Source organism: Lagenorhynchus albirostris, chromosome 4 (genome assembly GCF_949774975.1).
Source record: "Lagenorhynchus albirostris chromosome 4, mLagAlb1.1, whole genome shotgun sequence".
Taxonomy (NCBI): Eukaryota; Metazoa; Chordata; class Mammalia; order Artiodactyla; family Delphinidae; genus Lagenorhynchus; species Lagenorhynchus albirostris.
In genome coordinates, this window is record NC_083098.1 from 74,139,697 (window position 1) to 74,161,460 (window position 21,764).

Sequence of the window (21,764 nt, forward strand, 5' to 3'; positions counted from 1 at the left end):
TTTAATGGGCACTGTAAATTATTCTAGAACGTGAATTAAAAAATACTACATCATTATAATACAGTTTGCTACTTATGTAATAGGTGTTCAGAGGAGAAGAGTAAACTTCCCTCCAAATTTGAAAACAAAGGACTTTAAGAGTGGTGCCTCCTAAAATGGAGTCATCTCAGGTGATTGTGTTGAAAAGCAAGTGGGTGGATTTTCTTCTGAAATTTTGGTTCATCTTCTGTGGAATTGCCTTTTGGAAAAAGAAAAGTTACAATATAAGGGAATTGCAGCCAGCTGATTTCTGTGATCCTGTTTCCAGTGAAAGGGTGTAGCCTCTTCTGTGATATTTTCTAGCTCATTGATATCTTAAACACTTGGTGAGAAACGAGTGAAAATACAAATACATTTACTCTTCTTGGTATGCTGTGCTGTCTGCAGGGCCACTCATGGTGATTGTGGAATTCTGCAAGTTTGGAAACCTGTCAACTTACTTAAGGAGCAAGAGAAATGAGTTTGTCCCCTACAAGGTATGTCATTTCCTAACTCAACTGTAGTCACACTGTAAAATGGAGAAAAACTCAAAGTGGTACAGGTTAAGTTTTTTGGTAAAATTCTGCAAAGAAATTGTGAGGAATCTTTTCATGTTACCTCTTGGCTGTTGTAACTTCCTCTTTTACCTTCTGGAGGACACATACTTCTCATGTTTTATTTTTGTGACTCTGATCTACTGACCCATTATAGATGATGCCAAGGAGGGGAAGGTGGGTGTGATTAAGGGTAGGGAATGACAGGTGGAAGGACAGCTCTGGATTATTCTGTCTCTGCCCTGGCCATATGTGGCCCTATGGAGTGTCAGTCCCAGTGTCAAAAGTGCCCTAATGTTGGAAGTGTGTCTGAGTGAAACTTGTAACAAGGCCCTTATCTCTAAGCTAGAAAAGAGACAGGCTTTATGGAAGAAAATCTATTATGTAGAACACTTGCCCCAAATTTCAGCCCAGAGATTCCATGATCCTGAAATTGATGTCTCTCATCTTCTTTTAATAGTTACAATTGTTTCTGTAGTTTAACTACATTGGAGAGATTTTCTGGTGTTCAAGGAGTTTGTTCAACTGTTTCGTTATAGACTAAAGGGGCACGATTCCGGCAAGGGAAAGAATACGTTGGGGAAATCACCGTGGATCCTAAACGCCGCTTGGACAGCATCACCAGTAGCCAGAGCTCAGCCAGCTCCGGATTTGTTGAGGAGAAATCCCTCAGTGATGTGGAGGAAGAGGAAGGTACCTGCCATTGCTTCCTCTGCACCGAATGCATGCTCTTTTAGGAACAGACGAGGTGACAGGGTGTTACAATGAATTTTGTCCTGGAAAAATCCAGTATTACCTAATATTTGAAAGAGACCTAAATTTCTAGGAGGCTTTCATTCAGTCTCCCCAAAAGTGAGGGGCGGAAGGTCTCAATAAGCAGCAGGCTACGTGGTGAGGCAGAGCATGGCTAGCCTGAGAAATCTCCGTCCCCCAGGAGGGCTAAGCAGTTGGCAAACAGTCAAACCAATGCTCTTCAAGTCTTGGTTCAACATTTGTCAGCAGGAGAGGCTCGGCGCCATCTTCCGGATGGGCAAAGGAGGCTCTCTGGTGTTTGATCCAGCCTCCCCGTTGTCCACAGCGGTTCAGTCCCATCTTGTCTGCTTCACCAGCACAACAGAAGTCCTTCAGTTAATCATACCCAACCTTCTCCAAGGCAGTGTAGGCATCTGTTGTTTCTACCCCAAGTGGCTTATCAAGTCTTCCGTATTTCGTCAGAAGAGTCTTGGTCAATACACTTTTCTTTATCCACTTATGCTTCCAGTGATATTTTATTGCTCTTTATGAGTGGAGCTGTGTTCCCAGCCTAACTTTCAGGACCTCTTCCAGCTTCAGGATACACTGTATATCTGCTTCCCTCAGAAGGAGCAGAGACAGCTCTGTGGAGGTAGAGATGGGGCTTCCTGACATTTGGGTCTTCTTGAGGCATGAGCTTAGAAGAATTCAATCATGAAATAGTGGAAGAAACCTGCTTCTGTTCCCTTTGACATGAGGCCACAGAGAGAACTTAAAACTGACTTCTTTCCCATAGAAGCCAAGCAGGCAGCGTGAGGCTAGAACTTGGTCTAGAAAAGCGTGGGGAGGTTGTCTGGACCTCACATAACTGGGTGCACACTGAGTGGAGTCACTTCTGCCCTGTCCTCTCTCTCACAAAATGGTGGCCAGAGAGCTGGAAACCCAAGGGCTCGAGGGAGTCAGTCCGAGTAGAGGGGGCATTGGCCCAGAATTTTGCCTCCATTTCTTCATCTGGAAAATGAAATTATTCATGGGGAGCCCTCCAGCCCTGAACATAGAAAGTCATTGAGAAAAGGTTTCGTAGTCTTTTTAATACTTATAAGGTTATTATTACAACTGAGTTTTCATTTGCTCTGGTATTTGTCTTCAGGAAAGAAGCCATGTCTTATCTTATCGGACCAAAGTTAAGAGATCATGTTGAAACGCTCATTAATGTCTTAGTGTTTCTTTGTACTAGTTGCCCAGAAGTAAATACCACAAATTTACGTAAATTCATCTTCCTCTCGATGTTCCTGTCTTCTCTCATTCGTATCCTTGAAGGAAAAAAGCATTCTCACAGGCCAGATTTAATGTGTTTACAGCCCTTTCTCAGTTTAAAAGTGAGAGAGGTAAATATATTACTGGTATTTTTAGTTAGCCATTGTAGATTATGGTTTGACCTTTGGCCTTTGTCCCGGGACAAAACCTGGAGAGAACAGATTCAGTGACCCTGGATATTGTTGTTTTATTTTTAGAGTTCTTGATATGAAAACTATTGTTTATCCCTCTGGGTATATGAAAAAAACACAACACTTTAAAGAGCAAATTTGTAAAAGCCTGCTTTTACCCCCGTTACCTATGCCAGTTTTTCCTCCATTTTGCCTCCTGGATTTGTTCGTCCAATTTGGCTAAAATGGAAAAACCAATATTTTTGCTAAGGGGTATGATGAAGGCTGATAATATACCAGGATTCAGCATACTTACGGAAGATAGAAGCGTTTTCTGTCTGCTTCTATTTCCTGAAATTTAACTCCCAATTTTTAAAATGAAGATTGCTCTATCAAACTTACAAACAGTTTCTGGCCGAAATACCAATCTCTGTCCTCCTGCATCTTCTGACAGTTTCTGAAGATGTGTACAAGAACTTCCTGACCTTGGAGCATCTCATCTGTTACAGCTTCCAAGTGGCTAAGGGCATGGAGTTTTTGGCATCACGGAAGGTGAGACAGAGTATCTCTTCACATCACAGATTTGCAAATGAGGTGTCCAGTGCCAGCCATTGGTGTTTGTTTGGGACTGTAATTCATTCACCACTGCTGGAGCACTGTTAAGAGAGCTCTACTGGGGAGGCCCCATTTCTGCTCATTTAAAGTGGTGTTAGGAGTTCATGAAATTAATTCATGTGATAAATACCTACTAAATGCAGGCAGTCTTCTGAGCGCTAAGGACACTGTGTGAGCAAATAGGCAAAACTCTCCACCTTCATGGAGATTATGTTCTAGTGGGTGGAACAAACAATATAAACAAGTAAAATGCCTGATAGGCTAGATGGGAGTAAGTACTGTGGAGAAAAATCAGCAGGGAAGAGTTACAGAGTATACAGGAGCGTTATGTTCCTGTGGACATATGCCTCTGTGTTTGTGTACATTGATTTTAAACCAAGGGGACACCGAAGGCTTTAGGGGAATGTGCATTTGAGTAATGGCCTAGAAGAGGTGAGGGGCTGAGCCTTGCACATATCTTGGCACAAGTCTGTTTTTCATTTCTTTGATATTCATCACCATCCATCAAAAAGTATTTGGTAGTAGCATAATTAGAAACCAGGAAGGACGGGCTTCAGATGAGAGCGATTGAAAGAGCTAAAATTAGAAAAGTAGGCCAAACAAAGGCTGAGGTGGATACGTGACAAGTTACAAACATTCCAAAGGTTGTAAACAACGTGGAGGCACCCCTCGGTAGGGTAAAAGGGATGGTTTTACGTTAAACAAGAAAAATTCAGATTAAGTATCAGGAAAAATGATCAGTTGACAGAATGCAGTTGCTGCAGCCTACCTGTGGGAGAAAGACTTAAAGTTTTTACTTTGTGGTTTTTTCCTCAATTAGAGTGCAATCCCTCACGCATGCCTTTTTCTGGAGTTTAAAGCTTGTCACCGCTTTCAGAGCCTCAGGATCTCCGAGGTTTCTGCCCAAGAGCTCTTGTCTTCTCTCTTCCATGGGGAAGGGAGAGAAGTGGGATCTTAGCGGATTTTTCCAAAGAGAAAGACCCTTTGCCCTTCTTGAAGATTCTGATTTTATTTTATTATTTTTTTAAAGGCCAGAGCCTGCCATTTAGTCAGGGTTCCTTTGATGGGGAAGGGAATGAGGGGTGGAGGGGGATCCTTTTTACTTCCCTTGCATCTACCAGCTGAATTTCTTGAATACCACCTGGTTGCTTAATAAAGGAAGCTCTTCGGTTCGGGGCAAAGTAAGAAGGACTGTGTTTTTTGGAGTCTCCTGTCTTGATCAATCACGCCAGACAATGTGCTTTTAAAAAAAAATTTTTTTAATAGAATTTTTAAACGTTACACTCCATTTGCAATTATTACAAAATATTGGCTATATTTCCTGTGTCGTACAATACATCCTTGTGCCTCGTTCAGAGGAAAGTGCTCTACAGATGTGAGGTGTAAGGAGTCCGTAATGCCTGGCTCACACATCACTCCTCCACTGACATAAGAATTCTCATCTAAGCCTTTCATTCATTTCTCAATGTTCCCTGCGACTCTTGTTCTCTTATAAATCTATCAGGTGGAGTTAAAGCTGCTTAGGGTAGGAAGTTACATGAAGGTAGGGGGATGCAGAGAAGAGAGAAACTGAGGAACAGAAAAGAATAGAAGGAAAGCCAAGGAGAATTCGCTTTTCTTTTATCTTGTACCAGAGAATCCCCTTGACTAGTGAGAGGCTGAGAGTGCTTTCACAGACCTCCACGATAAGCCAGTGCTTTGAAAACAGGGTGAGCCCCACTGGGAATTGTTTCTCAGAGCTTGTCCAGCTTCGGTTACGTATGGAATAGAGAAACCAACAAAGGGCACCAAACCAAGGAGAGCCCCTTGTTTCTGATTTCCGTGCATTCATTCAAAATAAACCCCATTCTAGGGCCTCCTTAGAATAACACGTTTTAACCGTATATGGTGCCAGGCAAAAGGGATGTGTGGATGTGACCAGAAACACATTCTTGATTGTGTCCAAGAGAAGTCTATTTATGACTCCATCAGCATGCTATAACATAACTATTTAATTCCAGAGTCTGGGGCTGTTTATGGAATAAGCAGATGTGTGCCTCAATGAAACTTACAGACTTTTTTCCGGAAGAGTTGATAAAAGATGTTTAACCCAGTGCTTGTTAATCAGTTGGTTTTCTGATGTGGGTTTTTTTTTTTTTCTTTTTTTTTAAAGCATGAGGTCACAACAGATGTGGAAGAGATCAGTTATGTTGAGTCCTAATGCACACGATTCTTTTTGCAGTGTATCCACAGGGACCTGGCAGCGAGAAACATCCTCTTGTCGGAGAAGAATGTGGTTAAAATCTGTGACTTTGGCTTGGCCCGGGATATTTATAAAGACCCAGATTATGTCAGAAAAGGAGATGTAAGTTTCAGAGATGCACCCAGTGATCTGTTAAGTTGCAGAATTCAAACTCCTCTCAGCAAGCCTCAGGACCTGTGTCCAGGGACAATGGAAGCTTTTCCTTCAGATATTTGATAAGTAGGGTTCTCATTCCTTGTCTTCTGCCCCTGTAGGCTCGCCTCCCTTTGAAATGGATGGCCCCGGAAACAATTTTTGACAGAGTGTACACAATTCAGAGTGACGTGTGGTCTTTTGGTGTCCTGCTCTGGGAAATATTTTCCTTAGGTAAGTCCCTTGTCTTTGTCTCTCCATCCATACTCCAAATAAAATGATAAAAGTCAGTGACCCCAGTGCACCTTTCCCTCTCCTGTATTCCACCTTTATCGGATGAAACTTACTTGGAAGCTTTGGGTTGTAAAACCTAAAAAAGCAAAGAAAGAAAGAAAGGAACAAAAGATATATATGTGAAGAAGGTGTTGAAGAATCAGGCTCAGGGCTTTCTGCAAGAGAAAATCAAATCAATAAGGCACCATTCCTCAGGACAGGAATAAAGACGCTGACGTAGAGTGGACTTGAGGACACGGGGAGGGGGAAGGGTGAGCTGGGACGAAGTGAGAGAGTGGCATGCACATATATACACTACCAAATGTAAAATAGATAGCTAGTGGGAAGCAGCCGCACAGCACAGGGAGATCAGCTTGGTGCTTTGTGACCACCTAGAGGGATGGGATAGGGAGGGTGGGAGGGAGGTGCAAGAGGGAGGAGATAAGGAAACATATGTATATGTATAGCTGATTCACTTTGTGATACAGCAGAAACTAACACAACATTGTAAAGCAATTATACTCCAATAAAGATGTTAAAAAGAAATAATAATGCCCCATTCCTGTTTTATTCTAGGTGCTTCTCCATATCCTGGAGTAAAGATTGATGAGGAATTTTGTAGGAGATTGAAAGAAGGAACTAGAATGAGAGCTCCTGATTATACCACACCCGAAATGTAAGACTTTACAAGTATTTCTCTATCCTCCTTTGCTCACAAAAATTCTCCCTGCCTAGAAGACTTTCCATTATAGGTACCTCCTTCATGGCCCAGTTTGTGTCTTACTTCTCCCTTGAGGTCCTCCTTGATAATCTTAAGCACAGAGTCATCCTTCTTGAAATGACAGCCCTTTATCTATACCAACCAGTCAGTTTTTACTAGATGTTGATTTATGATGTTTCCTTTTCGATACACACTTGATGCTCCAAGTGTAGGGTTCTGTGTTTTACGTAGTTTCGTATCCCTCTTTAGCATCTTGGCTCCTGGTGGACTCTATAAATATTTACTCATTCAAGTGTTTATTGTCAGCATCAGATCAGGAGGAAAGAGGTGGTTAATGACATCAGTGTTTTGCTTCTCTAGGTACCAGACCATGCTTGACTGCTGGCATGGGGAGCCCAATCAGAGACCCACGTTTTCAGAGCTGGTGGAACATTTGGGAAATCTGTTACAAGCGAATGCTCAGCAGGTTTGTGACCTCCATCCAAGAAGCTTCTACAGAGAGTACTTAGGTGTCCAGGGCTCGTCTGCTGCCTAGACCTTCTCATGGCCACCATACTGTCCTCTCAGCCACTGAATCCAAGGAGCCATATTCTTCCAGATCTGAGCAGTAATGCTTTTCTAAAAGTCATAATTACCTTTTTGACAGATGAGATCCTAATTCATAACCTGGGAGCTGATCACTTTTATTTTTACTGATGTATATTGTGGTGTCTTCAGAGGCTCTTATAAAGTAAAAAAGCAAACAAACAACAAACAAAACTAAAAAACAAAAAAAACCCAAAACCTAGTTGATCAAGTGAATATCAACAGTGGACAGAATTTCAAGGAATTTTAAATACATTCTTCAAGCAAAAACACATCTGAACCCTGCAAAATTGATGGGTTTTTTTTCCCTCTGTAAAATCCCAGGCCCTCATAACTTCCATTGGAGGATTTTAGACTTGTAGCCTTTACTGTTAGAAAGTTACTTAATCTCCAGTCAACACCTCTTACTACAGTGAATGGAAGTCAATTTCCTCCTGCTTTTCTTTTGAACAGGTGGGGGACAATGGGTCAAATCTATTTTTATCGATAAACCTTCCAAACATTTAGAGGTATCAAAATTGCCCTTTATTGCTGTATCAAATTGCCCTTTATTTCTTTCTCTTGATGAAATAATGTTAAGTTCTGCAACCTTTTCTCAGTAGACCCATTTTCCTGAACATTTACTGCTTTTCTTTAGACTGTCATCAGTTTTTCCATTGCCTTGAAGCATAGACACTAAAATTGGATGACATGCCCTTTAAAGGACCCAGCTCGTGTAGATAGGACTATGTGAAGAAACGATTTCTCAGCTCTGTGGAGCTCTGCCTGTTCTGCTGTTCCATCTGTAACCACAACCCGTTTTGTCTTCATTGTAGCCATAGTGCTCTGTGGTCCCCTTACTCATCTTGTTTTTTGTTAGATCCTTTAATATACTTTCATCGACACATCGCTTTTGAGTGCCCTTTTGTTTTTGACAAGCCATTTTTAAAGTTGTCTTAAAGTTTTACATTCAGATATGAAAACCACATTCCCCATAAACAAGAAGCCCCAATGGCCTTTGTTTTTCATAGAAAGGCTCTTGAAGGACTGAAGCCATAACAATAGCACTCTGTGTTTATTGTTTCAGGATGGCAAAGACTACATTGTTCTTCCCATATCAGAGACTTTGAGCATGGAAGAGGATTCGGGACTCTCTCTGCCTACCTCACCTGTTTCCTGTATGGAGGAAGAGGAAGTGTGTGACCCCAAATTCCATTATGACAACACAGCAGGAATCAGGTACGGTCTAAGGTCAACATCCCCTGGGGGAGGGAGCTTCAAGGTCATCTTAGGGAAGGGGATGGAGGAAGGACATCATATAAAGTTGCTGCATTTCACTTGCACATTCACCCTTTGCCCTGAGAGGTCCTCCTTGAAGAGCGCCTGGGTAGGTGAGTCTCTTTCCATCTGTGGTCCACATTGCTGCCTAAGCTCTTCATTTCAGAATTCTAAGCCCTGCAGCTGCAAATAGCTGGAATGCCACAGTTTGTTAATCTCCAGAAAAAGAGACCAATTTTACAAAGACATCTGTATTTAAATTATCCCCATGTACTCTTTTATTAATGTGAATTATATGGCTTAGGAAAGATTCAGGAAGGAAGAGTTCTATGCATTTATGAAAACAGACCTTTGCCTCTCTGGCTGGGATACAGTGTGCCATGGGGATGTGTCCTGAGTTTGACTGGGCAGCACAACTTCAGAAGCCCATCCCAAGTCTGATTTTCAGCATTTTATTTGCATAATGGGACTCCTGGGCTTATTTAAAACACATGCACGGCCGTATTTTCCTGATTTGTAGAGGGGTCCTAAAGGCAGCTTTCTTTTTGTTCCCTCCCAGCACCTGTGCATAAGGAAAGAGTTGGTATGGTTTCTACAATATGATATTAAAATTGCCTTTTACTAAGCCTGTGACTACTTCACTTTGCTTTGTCTTGGGTGTTTTCCTCCTGTAACCAGACCCCTGGCAGCATGAGCCCAGCCTGCCCCCTTGAGTGTGCTGTGGCTGCAGGGGGGACCACGGAGTGCTAGCCTTTGGCCGGGTTGCCAGATGGCAGGTGGGGAGTCACGCAGGACAGTTTGCCCCGTGGACTCGCACAGGGAGGGCAGCAGGAACGCTGCCGTGGGAGAGAAGAAAGCTCAGAGTGGGAAGAAGCCAACTCATAAGCTGTCCATTCCATTTGTGTCAAGAACTTTCAGCATTTTTCAAAGAACTTTTTCTTACCGGATTTTGCCAAAGTGAGGCAAGGTAGATACTATTATCTTTTGATGTAGATGTTGAACGTGAGTGTCAGAGCAGTTACCTGGGGAGGATACAATATTGTGGTTAAAGATTCAGATTTTAGAGTCACGTGGAACTGGGTTGGATTCCCAAGTCTGCCCTTCGCAGCTGTGACCTGGGGCAAATTTTCACCGTGACCCAGGCAAGGACACTGGTGTGGTACAAAAATGATGACTTTGAGAATTACATGGTATCATGAGTTTCTGAGTGCCTGGAGCCTAGAGAACACTCAATAAATGATAGCAATTAAGTGAGCTGCTTAAAATCCCATGGGATGAATCCAGTTCCTCTGATATCTAACTCAGGGCTGTTTTCTCCCATACCAAGGAGGGGGCCTCAAAGAGAAAGAGGAATGAAATGAAAACCTGTAGTTGCACCCCAACGTTTAAAAAGTCCTTGTTCAAGTTCAGCTGGCCTTCTGGTGTGGTAATTATTCCCGAAACACTGTTGCCTTCTGTGTTATCAGAAAGCCATCTGATGGTGAGCTGTGTTCCTTGGGTTCTTCCGTGACCAGGTGGGGCGAGGACCCAAGCCGGCAGCCTCTTGGCTTACTCAGGCGCTTTGCGTGTGGTGCCAAGAGTCAATGAAGTCACATATGTGTAATGGAAGTGCCAAATGCGATGCTGGATCTGAAACAGGGCTGCCAACATGTATCCCCAGAGGCGTGGACAAATGTGACACCACACTCCCGACACAGGCCTGGCTCCTGTTTTCTGTCTGTGATTTTTGAATTGGTCTTTCCAGTCCAGTTTCCCTTTTATCCAGCTGTAATTTGAAAACTAAAATGGAAATTGGAATCTTTTGTCTGCATCCCCACTCGACCCCCCCCCCACCTTTTTGCCTTTACTAAAACTAAGGCACCACGCTCACATTTTAATCGTCTGGGTTAAAGGAGAGGCAGAATCGAGGCATCTGCACACAGCACATTTCAGTTGGATGCTCTCTTGTGTTCTGCTTCCCTGGGGAAGAGGAAGTGAGGCTGGGGTGCCTCTCAAGGGACTTGTGCCCTTATCTTCCACGTTGCCAGTCAAGGAGAAGAGCCAAGGAGTCTTTCTCACTTGCTTCTTCATAATTTTCTATTTCATTGCATTATGAATAGAGCTGGACAGAGACATCCCCGTGGGAGCCAACCTCCTGATTTTTTGCCCCTTTAAACTATTTTTAAAATATTTGTTCAGCATTTATTTAGAGAAGAGGCTGAGAGATATGTGGGGGAAGGGTGAGGAGGAAGGACCACTAGTGTCTAGACTTAGGTTTGTCTCTCATTTCCCCTGTGGATCAGCTCTGGCCCCAAGTCTGCATGCTTCCTGCAAGGAAACACATCTTAATTGGACTCATCGTTCTTGGAGGACAGTTTGGGGACCATCTGCGGTTGCTCCACCAATTCCCCTGGGAGTTTCGTCTCCCACTCCAAGCAGCTTATCAAAGATTTCTTTTCAGTTCTCTCCCAGGGAAAGGCTCTGGCACATAGCTTTTTTTTTTTTTCATTTTCATTAATTGCTAGCGATGATTTAAATGCTCCTTGTAGATTGATGCCTGGGACAGCCTGCTGGCTAGATTTTCCTGAATTTGGCTCTGATGTTAGACTGCTTGAAATGAAACTGTCCTTTCTGCACCTTTTGTCTATCTTTTTTTTTTTTAACATCTTTATTGGAGTATAATTGCTTTACAGTGGTGTGTTCGTTTCTGCCGTATAACAAAGTGAATCAGCTATACATGTACATATATCCCCATATCCCCTCCCTCTTGCATCTCCCTCCCTCCGACCCTCCCTATCCCCCCTCCCCCACCCCCCACCCCTGCCCCACCGCATGGTCGGTGCACACATGGGAGAGAGCAGGGCTGTGTGCATACTGGGTGCTCAGTAAAGCCTTGGACAATCTTTACTTCACTACTGTCTTCTTCCTTCTCCTTCCTAGTGCTTTTCCAAGGGCGTCAATGTGGAATAAGGTAAAAACAACAGAAACAGAAACAACCCTGCATGGGCTCTAGAAACCTAAGTTTGAGCCCCAGTTCTAGCTGTTTCCTCCCTAAGCTTCCTCATTTCCAAATAGGAAATAATGAAAACCTATTTTGTAGTTTTGTGAAGAGCAGATGCAATGATGTCCATGAAAATGCCTTGTCAACTGTGAAGGGCTGAGCAATGTTTATTATTATTGGGCTCAGCCGTCAAGGAGCTGGCCTTTCTAAGGCAGCTGCATTACAGCCCAAATACCTCTGGAATCTGTCCACAGACCACGTGGGCATCACCTTTCTTTAGTCAGGCTGCTCTTCTTTCTCCTAGATAATTGGAACAGCCTCCCGATTGGCCTCATGGCCTCTGGTCTTACCCTCCTCAACCCAGAGTCATCTTTCTAAAGGGCGTATCTGACTTTGTCAATCTCATGCTTAGAATCCTTCAGTGACTGCTCATTGCCCTCAAGATAATAATCCAGATATTCCAGTTATGTGATTCTGGACAAGTTCCTTAACCTTTCCGTGTCTTAGTTCCTCATCTGAAGTTGGGATAATGATACCCACCTAGAGAGGTACCATTTGTGGAGAAGCCATGAGACAGTGGTTGAGGAGCATTTAGCACAGAGCCTGGCACGTGGGAGAGTCTCAATAAAGGATTCCGGAATGAGTGAATGAATGAATGAATGACTATGGTACCAGTAATTTTTGGTAACCACCACTTTTAGGGACTGGACTTGAGAAGTAGGCTTTTCTCTCTCCTTTATGTCATGTCCTCTTTCCTGTGGAGTTTCCTGAGTAAGGATGTCATTGGTGAACCCCATTCTCTCTTCTTTGTAAGAGGAGGAACCAGCCTCCTGGGGCAGGGGACGGAGATTTAGTTTCCATTATCCTTCTTTGCCCAAATGAGTCCTCTCTTCACTTGATCACAGAAAACACACAGAATATATATAATATATCCAGAAGGCCGTCTAAAGTGGGAAGTATGCTGGGATAAGAGTGAAGAGTGAATTTGCTGTCCCTTCCCATGAAAAGGACTTTCCTTCTCTCCACTTGGGCTGGTTTTAACAGAAAATCAGACTCACCCAAAGTCACATAGTAGGGAAGGAACACCCTTAGGGAACAGGTGATGTGTTGTTGTGATGTGACAAGTCCTGTCCTTTGGACTCCTGAAAGAAACGTGTACCCTTTGGAATTCAAAGGAGGAAAACAAGCTTTGGTTGATGGTGCATCATTCTTTCTAAGACCCCCTTAGCAACCACCAGTGATCACCTCACTCATCCTCCAGGTATCTTTGTGAGTGAGGAAAGGAAAGCTCTCTCCAGTACATTTTAAAGATGGAGCAATAGGGGCACAGAAATATATTTGTGACTTTCCCAAGTCTGTGTAGTTCGTGGTAGATTTTGAAATAGATAGAATACCTTGTGACTCTCGAACTACACCCCCAACTCTGTGGGCTAACAATAGGAGATTCAGCCCACCTGCCCCTGTACCCATTACACCTCTATTACATGTAGAAGAAGATTGTCTCCAGACCTTGCTGGCTTCAGCATCCTTTACTGGAGCCGGGTGAGATTCAGTGAGATCTGCAGGTGTTTCCTCTGCCCATCTTTCATTGACTGATTGTTCTGTGGGCCTTGTCTAGAAAACTTGCTTAGGAGATGGCCAGAAAGATGTGAAACACTCAGTAATATGCCGAGAGCTCAGTGGAGGAATCACAGGCAATCAGGAAGCCAAGCAGAAGGCAGCTGACCACTGAGTCTGCTGTTGTTGTCTTCAGTCCAGCCCTGGACCTCAGAAGTACGATTCAAAGGAAAAGGGGCTCATCTATGCCCCCTCAGTTATATTATACTTTTAAATGGACTTTCACAGGAAATTAAGCCTTCAGTGTGTGCTAGCAGAGAAAGATTTTTGTTTTGTTTTTCTTTTTCCAAAGGGTGTTTGAAGGTCGCTATTAAACTTGTGGTTGAAAGATAATGAACTTAGGTATCACTTGTGGAATCTGCAGCCAAATATACCACCACTAAAACATAAATATTTGTTCTTTTGCAGTCAGTATCTGCAGAACAGTAAGCGAAAGAGCCGGCCTGTCAGTGTAAAAACATTTGAAGATATCCCGTTGGAAGAACCAGAAGTAAAAGTAATCCCAGATGTAAGCACATCTTTTAAAAATAGTCTTAGAAATAATACCAAAGGTGAAACATTAGCTAGATAAATATTAACCTAAGCATTAGAGACTTGAAGCCTCATTATAAGGCTGTCCTTGAGGGTATGTGTGATGGGGTCATTACAGCAATGGAACTTATTGGGCCCCCTTGGTTTTTCCATAAGCAAAGCCCCCGGTCTAAGGTTCAAGACAATCCAGCTTCATGCCCAATTCCCCTCAAGCGAACATAGCGTCATTGTGAAAGAGGGATAGAAACGGGTCTCCTCGGCTTCTTCTTCCTAAATTTCTCTCTTCTTCCAGGCCTGCATCTATTTCTTGGAAGCAGTTACTTCCTTTTATAGCCTGCACGGTTTCTGGCTATGATACCTTTACCTGCCTCTGCAGAACGTGGGAATGTTGTCCGATAGATGGGTTAGGAAATCAGTTTAATTAAGTAATTGTTCAGTGTACACCATCAACTGTGCCATCTCATTGTCTCTTAAAAAGGACAACCAGACGGACAGTGGTATGGTTCTTGCATCCGAAGAGCTGAAAACCTTGGAAGACAGAAGCAAATTAGCCCCATCTTTCAGGTAAGGCTCAGCCGAAATAGAAGGACAAATTTCAACAGGAACTTTTGGAAGGAACCTAGGACTTAGAGTGTAGGTGCAGAGTTTTCCCTTTTTGTGTCTTCGTGGGTTGGGCAAATTTGCATCAACCTAACTAATAAAGAATGGAAACAAATCAAACTAATTACCTGGCAAGTCTAAAAAAGAATCTGAACTAAGAGGATTTGGTCAGTTTTCATGAGAGTTTATGAATACTAGGGGATTTTTGAGCATATTTACTATGGTCAGTGGTTTGTGTGGTACTGGCTAAGTAAAAAAGAGGTCATTGGATGTGATCCTTAAAACTATGGAGATAGTTAAAACCTTTGTGCACTCTACTCTGAAGAATTTTCAAACTTGAACAGAAACGGGTACACCTGTCTTTATGAAATATAATGTATAAAGAAGCCATTATCTATTTGCTTAAGATACTTAAATATTTTTGGCTGAATTATTAAGTACTTAATTGTGGGAAAAATGCTGAATTTGGTTTTGAATATTTCTTCCATGTGATTCTGTAGGAATTCATAGCTGTTTTGAGTAGCTATACCTGCTTTTAGCTTAACAAATAAATAAGATTCTGTATTTATAAGAATATTGGGATTCAGAGTAGTTATTTATTTGCTAGCAAGTTCACTCTAGGTGAGAATAGAGAAGACTTCGATCTACTTATAATCGAACTGTTGGATAAAATGGGACCACCCTTGGTACCGAGTGATGCTCATGTAAAGCAAACAAACAAACAAACAAAAAACCCATTAAAATGTGCCATTGTGCCATTTCATTGTCTGCCATAGGCCCAGGATGAGAGACTGTGAGAGCCAATCATATGTTTCATTCACTGATTCAGATATATTTGTTCAGCCATGAATAGGTACCATGCCATTGTCTGAGACACTAAGCTCATTTTACTGAGGTTGGATTGAAAGAAAAAATGGATATCTAGTCATTTGAAATAACTTTTAAACCATATATGAACACGGAGTTAATCAAATCCTTTTTTTGCAGTTTTTAACATGAATAGCTTGGTAAAACACCTACTAAGGGGGCAAAAAAACCCATACTTCAGAATGGCTTAAGCTCCACACAGCCTACACCAAGCTACAGAAAGCCTTTTTAAGCCTTTTTTCTAAGCTTGGACATGGTTACCGTCTGTCACGATTCCACCGTCCTTCCAAAGAATGTGGTTTTGATGAGTAAAAAGCACTTTTTGACATGTCTGGCTTGATTACACACACACGCTTCGACTTACTAAAGTTGAAAGTTGCACAAGAACTTTATTAACACCACCCACGGGCCTTGTAATCCCTTACTTGACAGTGTGGTGCAAGCACTAGTGGACTTTCAGAGCATCCCAGTTTCGCTCCACATCCTGAAAGAGTCCCTTTGGCTCCTATCCTTGTATACAAACTTGTCAATCTGCAAGGCCATAAAAAGGTTCCACTGGTTGGAGCCTTCACATAACTCAGGAGAACTGCCTTTTATCTCATCTCAGGCTTGAAAGACTTGGACCTGAATAAGACGACTTATCTGAAACTCCAGATTCACGCGAGTACCTGAAAATAGACATTGTCTGAGTGAGGCTGCTATGTTGATGAACAAGGGGGAGGGAGAGGGACTGGTGTCTCCAGGAAGATGCCAGCCCCACACGGGGTTGGGAACGGGGTTAGGATAAGATGCAAAAGAACTCCCTTCTCTCTGCCGACTCATTTGGTTGCCATCTCTTCTGCAGTGGAATGATGCCCAGCAAAAGCAAGGAGTCTGTGGCATCTGAAGGCTCAAACCAGACGAGCGGCTACCAGTCGGGGTATCACTCCGATGACACGGACACCACTGTGTACTCCAGCGAGGAGGCGGAACTTTTAAAGCTGGTAGAGATTGGACCGCAAGCTGGCAGTGCAGCTCAGATTCTCCAGCCTGACACTGGGATCACACTGAGCTCCCCTCCTGTTTAAAAGGGGGCACCCACGTCCCCCAGTCCTAGAAATCACATGAGAGGTGCTGCTCAGATTTTCAAGTGTTGTTCTTTCCACCACCAGAAAGTAGCCACATTTGATTTTCATTTCAAAAGCAAGGACCTCGGACTGCAGGGAGGCAGTCCTCTAGGCATTTCCTGAGAAGATGCTTGTGACCCAAGAATGTGTTTGTGTCTTCTCCCGGTGTTGACCCTATTCTTTTTAAAATTCATTTAAAAAGCATGTCTGATGCCCCCTAATGTGGGTCACCCCAGGGGTTACAGCAAAAGAAGTTCAAGAAATGGCTTCATCCTCCAAGAAGTAGCAGTACCGGGGGAGCTGACACCTCTGTAAAACTAGAAGATAAACCAGGCAATGGAAGTGCTTTAGGTGTTGAAGATGGGAAAGACCTTTAGGACTGAGTCCACCTAAGAAGCTTTGTTTAGGAGATGGGTCCTGAGCCAAGTCTTATGTGTGGGGAATGGATTGATGGAAAGGAAGATGCTGGCTTGCTTTGAGGATGCACTGGAGCCTGCACATGCATTGCGTTGGCTCCGGTGGAGGTGGACATAGGGTCTGTTAGGAAACGTAAAGGCTTCATACGAGGTGACTGGTTTTAGAAGGTTGCGTGCTCTTCCCATTTGGGCTAAATGAGAGTTCCTTCCGGACTCTTACGTGTCTCCTGGCCAAGCCCCAGGAAGGAAATGATGCAGCTCAGGCTGATCCTTTATTCAGGACACCACAAAGAAAGGACACTCAGCCTCTCTGTTGCGTCGAAGATTTCTGACTGTGTAAACCAGCTTCTGGTTTCTTCTGGATGAATACCGACATGTCTGTCCTGATGTGATACGTCTGAGCCTGAATGCAGTAGATTCAACATCAAGCTGTGGTGTCAAAGCTTCAGGAAGAATATTACTCTCTTGTTCCTTCTCCCCTCTCCATGCCTTCCCCTCCCTTCAGTATTTTCCTGACCTCCCAGCCAGTCAGTATTCTAGTAATTTGGCCTCTACACCCTAGTAAAAACTGATCTGGTTTGTTCCCTCTCTGAGTAATTATTAGCCAGATTTCAAAATTACTTTGTAGCCAAAGTTATAACAACTATTGTATTACTTAGACTTTTAACATGTAAAGCTCTTTCTACTGGTTTCTGCCCTTGTTCTTTCCTTTTTAAAAAAGAAAATGTATTTTTCGTTTGGTACCATAGTGTGAGATGCTGGGAACCATGACTATAAAACATGCTATGGCACATATATTTATAGTCTGTTTATGTAGAAACAAATGTAATATATTAAAACCTTATATTATATATAATGAACTTTGTACTATCACATTTTGTATCAGTATTATGTAGCATAACAAAGGTCATAAAGCTTTTAGCAATTGATGCCATTTTATTAAAAAAAAAGTGAAAAACTTGAAGTAATCCCTTTGCAAGGTTGCATCACTGTACCTATCATTTCTCTCACTTCTAGAATGGAGGAGGGGGAATCAGACATCATTTCCATATGGCTCTTTTTTATTTTCACTTGTTCCCTTATTCTTCTTATGAAGGATATCTTCATTAAATGTTTATATACTTTTTAAACCAATAAATGTATTCTTAGTAAAAAAAAAAATACAATGGTATAATACTATCACAGCTGTTTTGAGGGTAAATATTTCTGGCTTAAATGCTTCTCCCCCTCCTTCGTTACACAAATAATTCACACACACATGCACTCTTGTTAAATTCCAAGCACTTCTGAGATTCTTAAAACATGGACTGAGAGATACCTGATAAATACTCCAACAGTATTTGTGGCTCGCTAGTAACCCCTGTGCCTGTTAGAACAGCCAACCGTGAAAATCATGGGGCGAGAGATCCCGAGACAGGTGGCCAGACCTGGCAGTGCAGGGAAGCATGGAACGTATCTATAGTTTTCAATAATGCTTTACTCTATCCTTGCAGTGTCAGAACCTCAGATCCAACATTGCCATTTTAAATGATTACTTTTGCCTGAATTCAGTGAGTGGAATTATCCAAAGATCATTGGCACCAAAGTGTGGTCCTACTCTTTCTTCGTGGGATTTTTTTTATACAAGATTTTGAAACGTATATAAACAAAAGATATGCCTATTATTTTTTTTAATGTCTTCTAGGTTTTTTAATCATATTGATGAAGGTCTTCCCAATTCTAAAATAATGCAAAATCCTAAATTGCCTTCCTTCTTTTATTACATTTAAATCCATTTGGGATTTATTTTTGTATATGGAGCGAGGTAAGGACCTGGCTTTGTTTTCTTCAAGCGGCTGTCCATCATGGCAGCATTGTTTATTAAATATACCTCTTTTCCCCTGTGCTTGGAGAAATACACACTGTACCATTTTTCAAACCCTATCATCTCACTGAGATATTCTGCACAACTTTATGATGGAAAAGAGGGTGGCTCTGGGTGTGTGTGGTTCCTGGGCACTGCACTTACAGATTGGGCCATTGGCTGGAGTTAGTGGAGTAGGGTCTTCTGACAGATGTTAAACTGTAGGTCACGCCTGGTCTTGTCTTTCCCATTGTTACAGTGTTGTCCAGTAAATGAATGGCAGAAGAGTCTAGGTTATTCAAGATGGAGAAGACCTCATAGACAAACGGAATTTTCTTCATTTTAGGAAAAAGAGATTTTGTTTCTCATAAGCGGCCCCTGGCACTGTTTCCAATGCCAGGAAATTGGATTCATTTGAAACTTCACACTTCATAAAGAAATGCTTTCAGCACCTCAGGCAGAATAATTAGGAGGTGAGGTTTGGCCCTCTCCTTCTTCTCTCTTCTGTTTTCCACACCCCTTGTTCTTAGCTCCTTTTCTCTCCTCATTTGCCCCTGTATTGAAGAGAACGTTGTAGCTTTTTAAAGTGCTTCTTGCACGGTCTTATGTTCAGGGCTTTCACTGAAGGTATTTGGTGTTTTAGATGAGGCCAACTGTCTCCCCCTGGCTCCTGACCTCTCTCATTCTCTCCCTTGGCTTGCTTTGTCCTTCTCCCTCTTCTCAAACCCCTTTGTCCCTTCTCCTTCTGTTTCTCTCTTTCCACTAAACTTCCTCTCCTGTGAACCCTCCCCCCAGCAGCCTTTCTCCTCAACCACATCACAGGAGAGAGGAGAGTGGTGGGAAGTTTAAGTTCATTACCCCTGGACTAACTATTCCTATCAATGTCCGTCTCAATGAAAGAAGAAAAGTAAAAATCTCAAATCCACAACTTTGCAGTTAACCCATTTTCCTGTCTCCCCTAGTATGTCTTTCTTTCTACCTCTCACTCAGATATTCATCACCCACATGGTAAAATGTAGGCAAAGCCAGAAAGCTTAAGCCTTTCAGTGAGTAGCTCTTGATATAAATCTTTCCACATTTGTGTGCCCTTGTCCCTTAGGGATAGTAGGTATGTCATGTCCATGCTTTCAGGTAAGGAGTGAGCACAGATCAAAGGGGGTTCCAATCTGTTTTTGTAAAATTGCATTTCTGCATGAGTCTCTCCCACGGAAGGGTTTAGACATAAATGGAAATCTGGGCAGTCTTTGTGAAACCAATATTAAATCTGATTTTGGAGGGGGAAAGTTACAGAATGCTCCTAGGTAATAGAGGTTAAAAAGGTAAAATAAAGCCATTTGCTCTAGTTTTGATCAGAATGGAGAGAATTACAAGAATCTGGGAGGAGCAACTCAGAGAGAAATGTAAGTTGGCCTGAAGTTCTGGAGCTAAAGTGGTAGAACATACCAGGCTCAGCTGAGGTCTGACTCAGAGATAAGAGCTCTGAGTTAGGAAAAAAGTATTCTAAGGAAGACTATTGATAAGACAAGGATTGCAGTAAACTATGACAGATACGTGATGAGTGAATGTTAATGAGAAGACATCAAACTGTATCTTAGATTTTATTTTCTTTACAACACAGCATATGACCTTTATGTGACTTGATACCTGTAGAACAACATTACATTCAATAGTTTCACTCATAGCTTTTGGTTTAAAAATAAAAGAATGAAAACACATGGTTTGATTTTTTTACATTAGTCTCACCTTTTGTTTATTCCGAGTACTTTAGGACCTATGATCAGTGTACTTACCAGTAACTGGTGACAGCATACCCCCATACTATACTTTAATTGCTAGAAGCTCTCAACTTTTAGATACACTGGAATAGAAAAAGGGCAGGGAATAAGAAAGCGGTCCTTCGCTCCAGTTGTATTCCATTCTTTGCTCTCTGTCCTCTCCCTTCTTCAGGGAGTGACGTTTGTGGGGGGCAGAGAGTGTGGAATAAGTCCAGGAAAGTGGGTTGAGTTCTTCGGTGTGAAGGATACTCTCAGTGGCTGACTCTGATCCCGTGCGTACTTCACAGGATATGGGGTAAGAAATGACTCATCGAGAGCCCTCTGAACCATTGTTATGGGGAGAGGTTTCATGGGAGCCTGGTGCTTTGCATGGAATCTCTTTAAGCTGAATGTCTTATCCTGATAAAGGGGATTGAAAACATTCCGTTCATTGCCACAGAGAGAACAGAAATGGAAATGAAAACCCAGACACAAAGTAGAGAATTCAGGCTGGTGACATAGTGAGCAACAACATTCCACATTCATCCCCCAAGGTAACAAGAAAACTGGCAGACAGGAATCCTGCAGCACATAGTGGGGAAAAGCAAGGCCCTCTAGAGGAATCAGGTACCAAAGGTTCAGCCCTTAATACTAAACTTTAAGCAAGTCATATTTATTTGTTTGTTTATATTTAACTGTACTTTAAAAATGCTACATTGTGCCAGACACTCTTTTGAAAAGAGTTTATTAATATTAACTCATTGAATTAATCGGGACCCTAAAGCAAGATGTAGGCATCACACTGTAGATTGGGTGGCAATCTCCTCCTTTTATGTAGGAGACATAAAGGGATCCTCACTGATGGTTTCTACAGATGTTTGTTAGGCATTTACTGTGTGCCAGGCACCTTAGCAGACAGTGGTCAAAACCGTTTTCTTGGCTGCTTGGGTTACAGGTTATCAGCAGAACCCTAGAGAGGAGGAACTCCAATCTTATTCCGGAACTCTCTACATATCCTTATGGTACCCCTTTAACAAATTGAGCGTAGTTCTAATTATTGGCTCATTCTTCATTCAGTCATTTTTGAATAAAGATCTGAGTTCAAGAACCCTTCTAGGTATAGATTCCACGCTTAACCTGACTTCAGAGTCAGGATGCTCATGGGAAAAAACCAGATAAGAAGCCTTCTGACAGAAGGCTGAGGAAATGCTTTTCTTGGTCTGGTTCACCTCACCTTGAAGAATTTGCATTTCACTTGTAAAGCAAGAGGAGATTCTGTTAATGCACCCAGAAGAATTCCATGTTGGCAGGCACTTATGGCAACATAGAAGGAATCTTTTGTTTTGTCATAAGTAACATTGTTTGACCTTTATACTACTGTTCTACATTTTAAACTTTTCCAGTGGATGAAAATCCAAAGTACGGAAAGAATAAATTCCACCATTGCCATTAGTTTTACTAGGAATTCTTCAGTAGGGATTGTTCTAAGTGTAT

The 21,764-nt window shown here is 42.3% G+C and overlaps 1 protein-coding gene across 3 annotated transcripts in view; it reads left to right on the forward strand.

Annotated features, from left to right (window-relative positions):
• The window catches only part of KDR (kinase insert domain receptor), a 43,559-nt gene extending 26,684 nt beyond the window's left edge, over positions 1-16,875 (forward strand). Inside the window, exons 20-30 of one of the 3 annotated variants that reach the window (XM_060148145.1) lie at positions 427-515; positions 1,112-1,265; positions 3,186-3,283; positions 5,568-5,690; positions 5,843-5,954; positions 6,570-6,669; positions 7,075-7,180; positions 8,366-8,517; positions 13,562-13,661; positions 14,163-14,248; positions 15,996-16,875. In XM_060148145.1, the coding sequence (XP_060004128.1) occupies positions 427-515; positions 1,112-1,265; positions 3,186-3,283; positions 5,568-5,690; positions 5,843-5,954; positions 6,570-6,669; positions 7,075-7,180; positions 8,366-8,517; positions 13,562-13,661; positions 14,163-14,248; positions 15,996-16,218 (1,343 nt within the window). In that variant the 3' untranslated portion in view covers positions 16,219-16,875. Of the gene's footprint in view, positions 1-426; positions 516-1,111; positions 1,266-3,185; positions 3,284-5,567; positions 5,691-5,842; positions 5,955-6,569; positions 6,670-7,074; positions 7,181-8,365; positions 8,518-9,115; positions 9,473-13,561; positions 13,662-14,162; positions 14,249-15,758 lie in introns of those variants that run through there. The other 2 variants (XM_060148146.1, XM_060148147.1) reach the window with 2 other exon arrangements.
• The last annotated feature ends 4,889 nt before the right edge of the window (positions 16,876-21,764 follow it).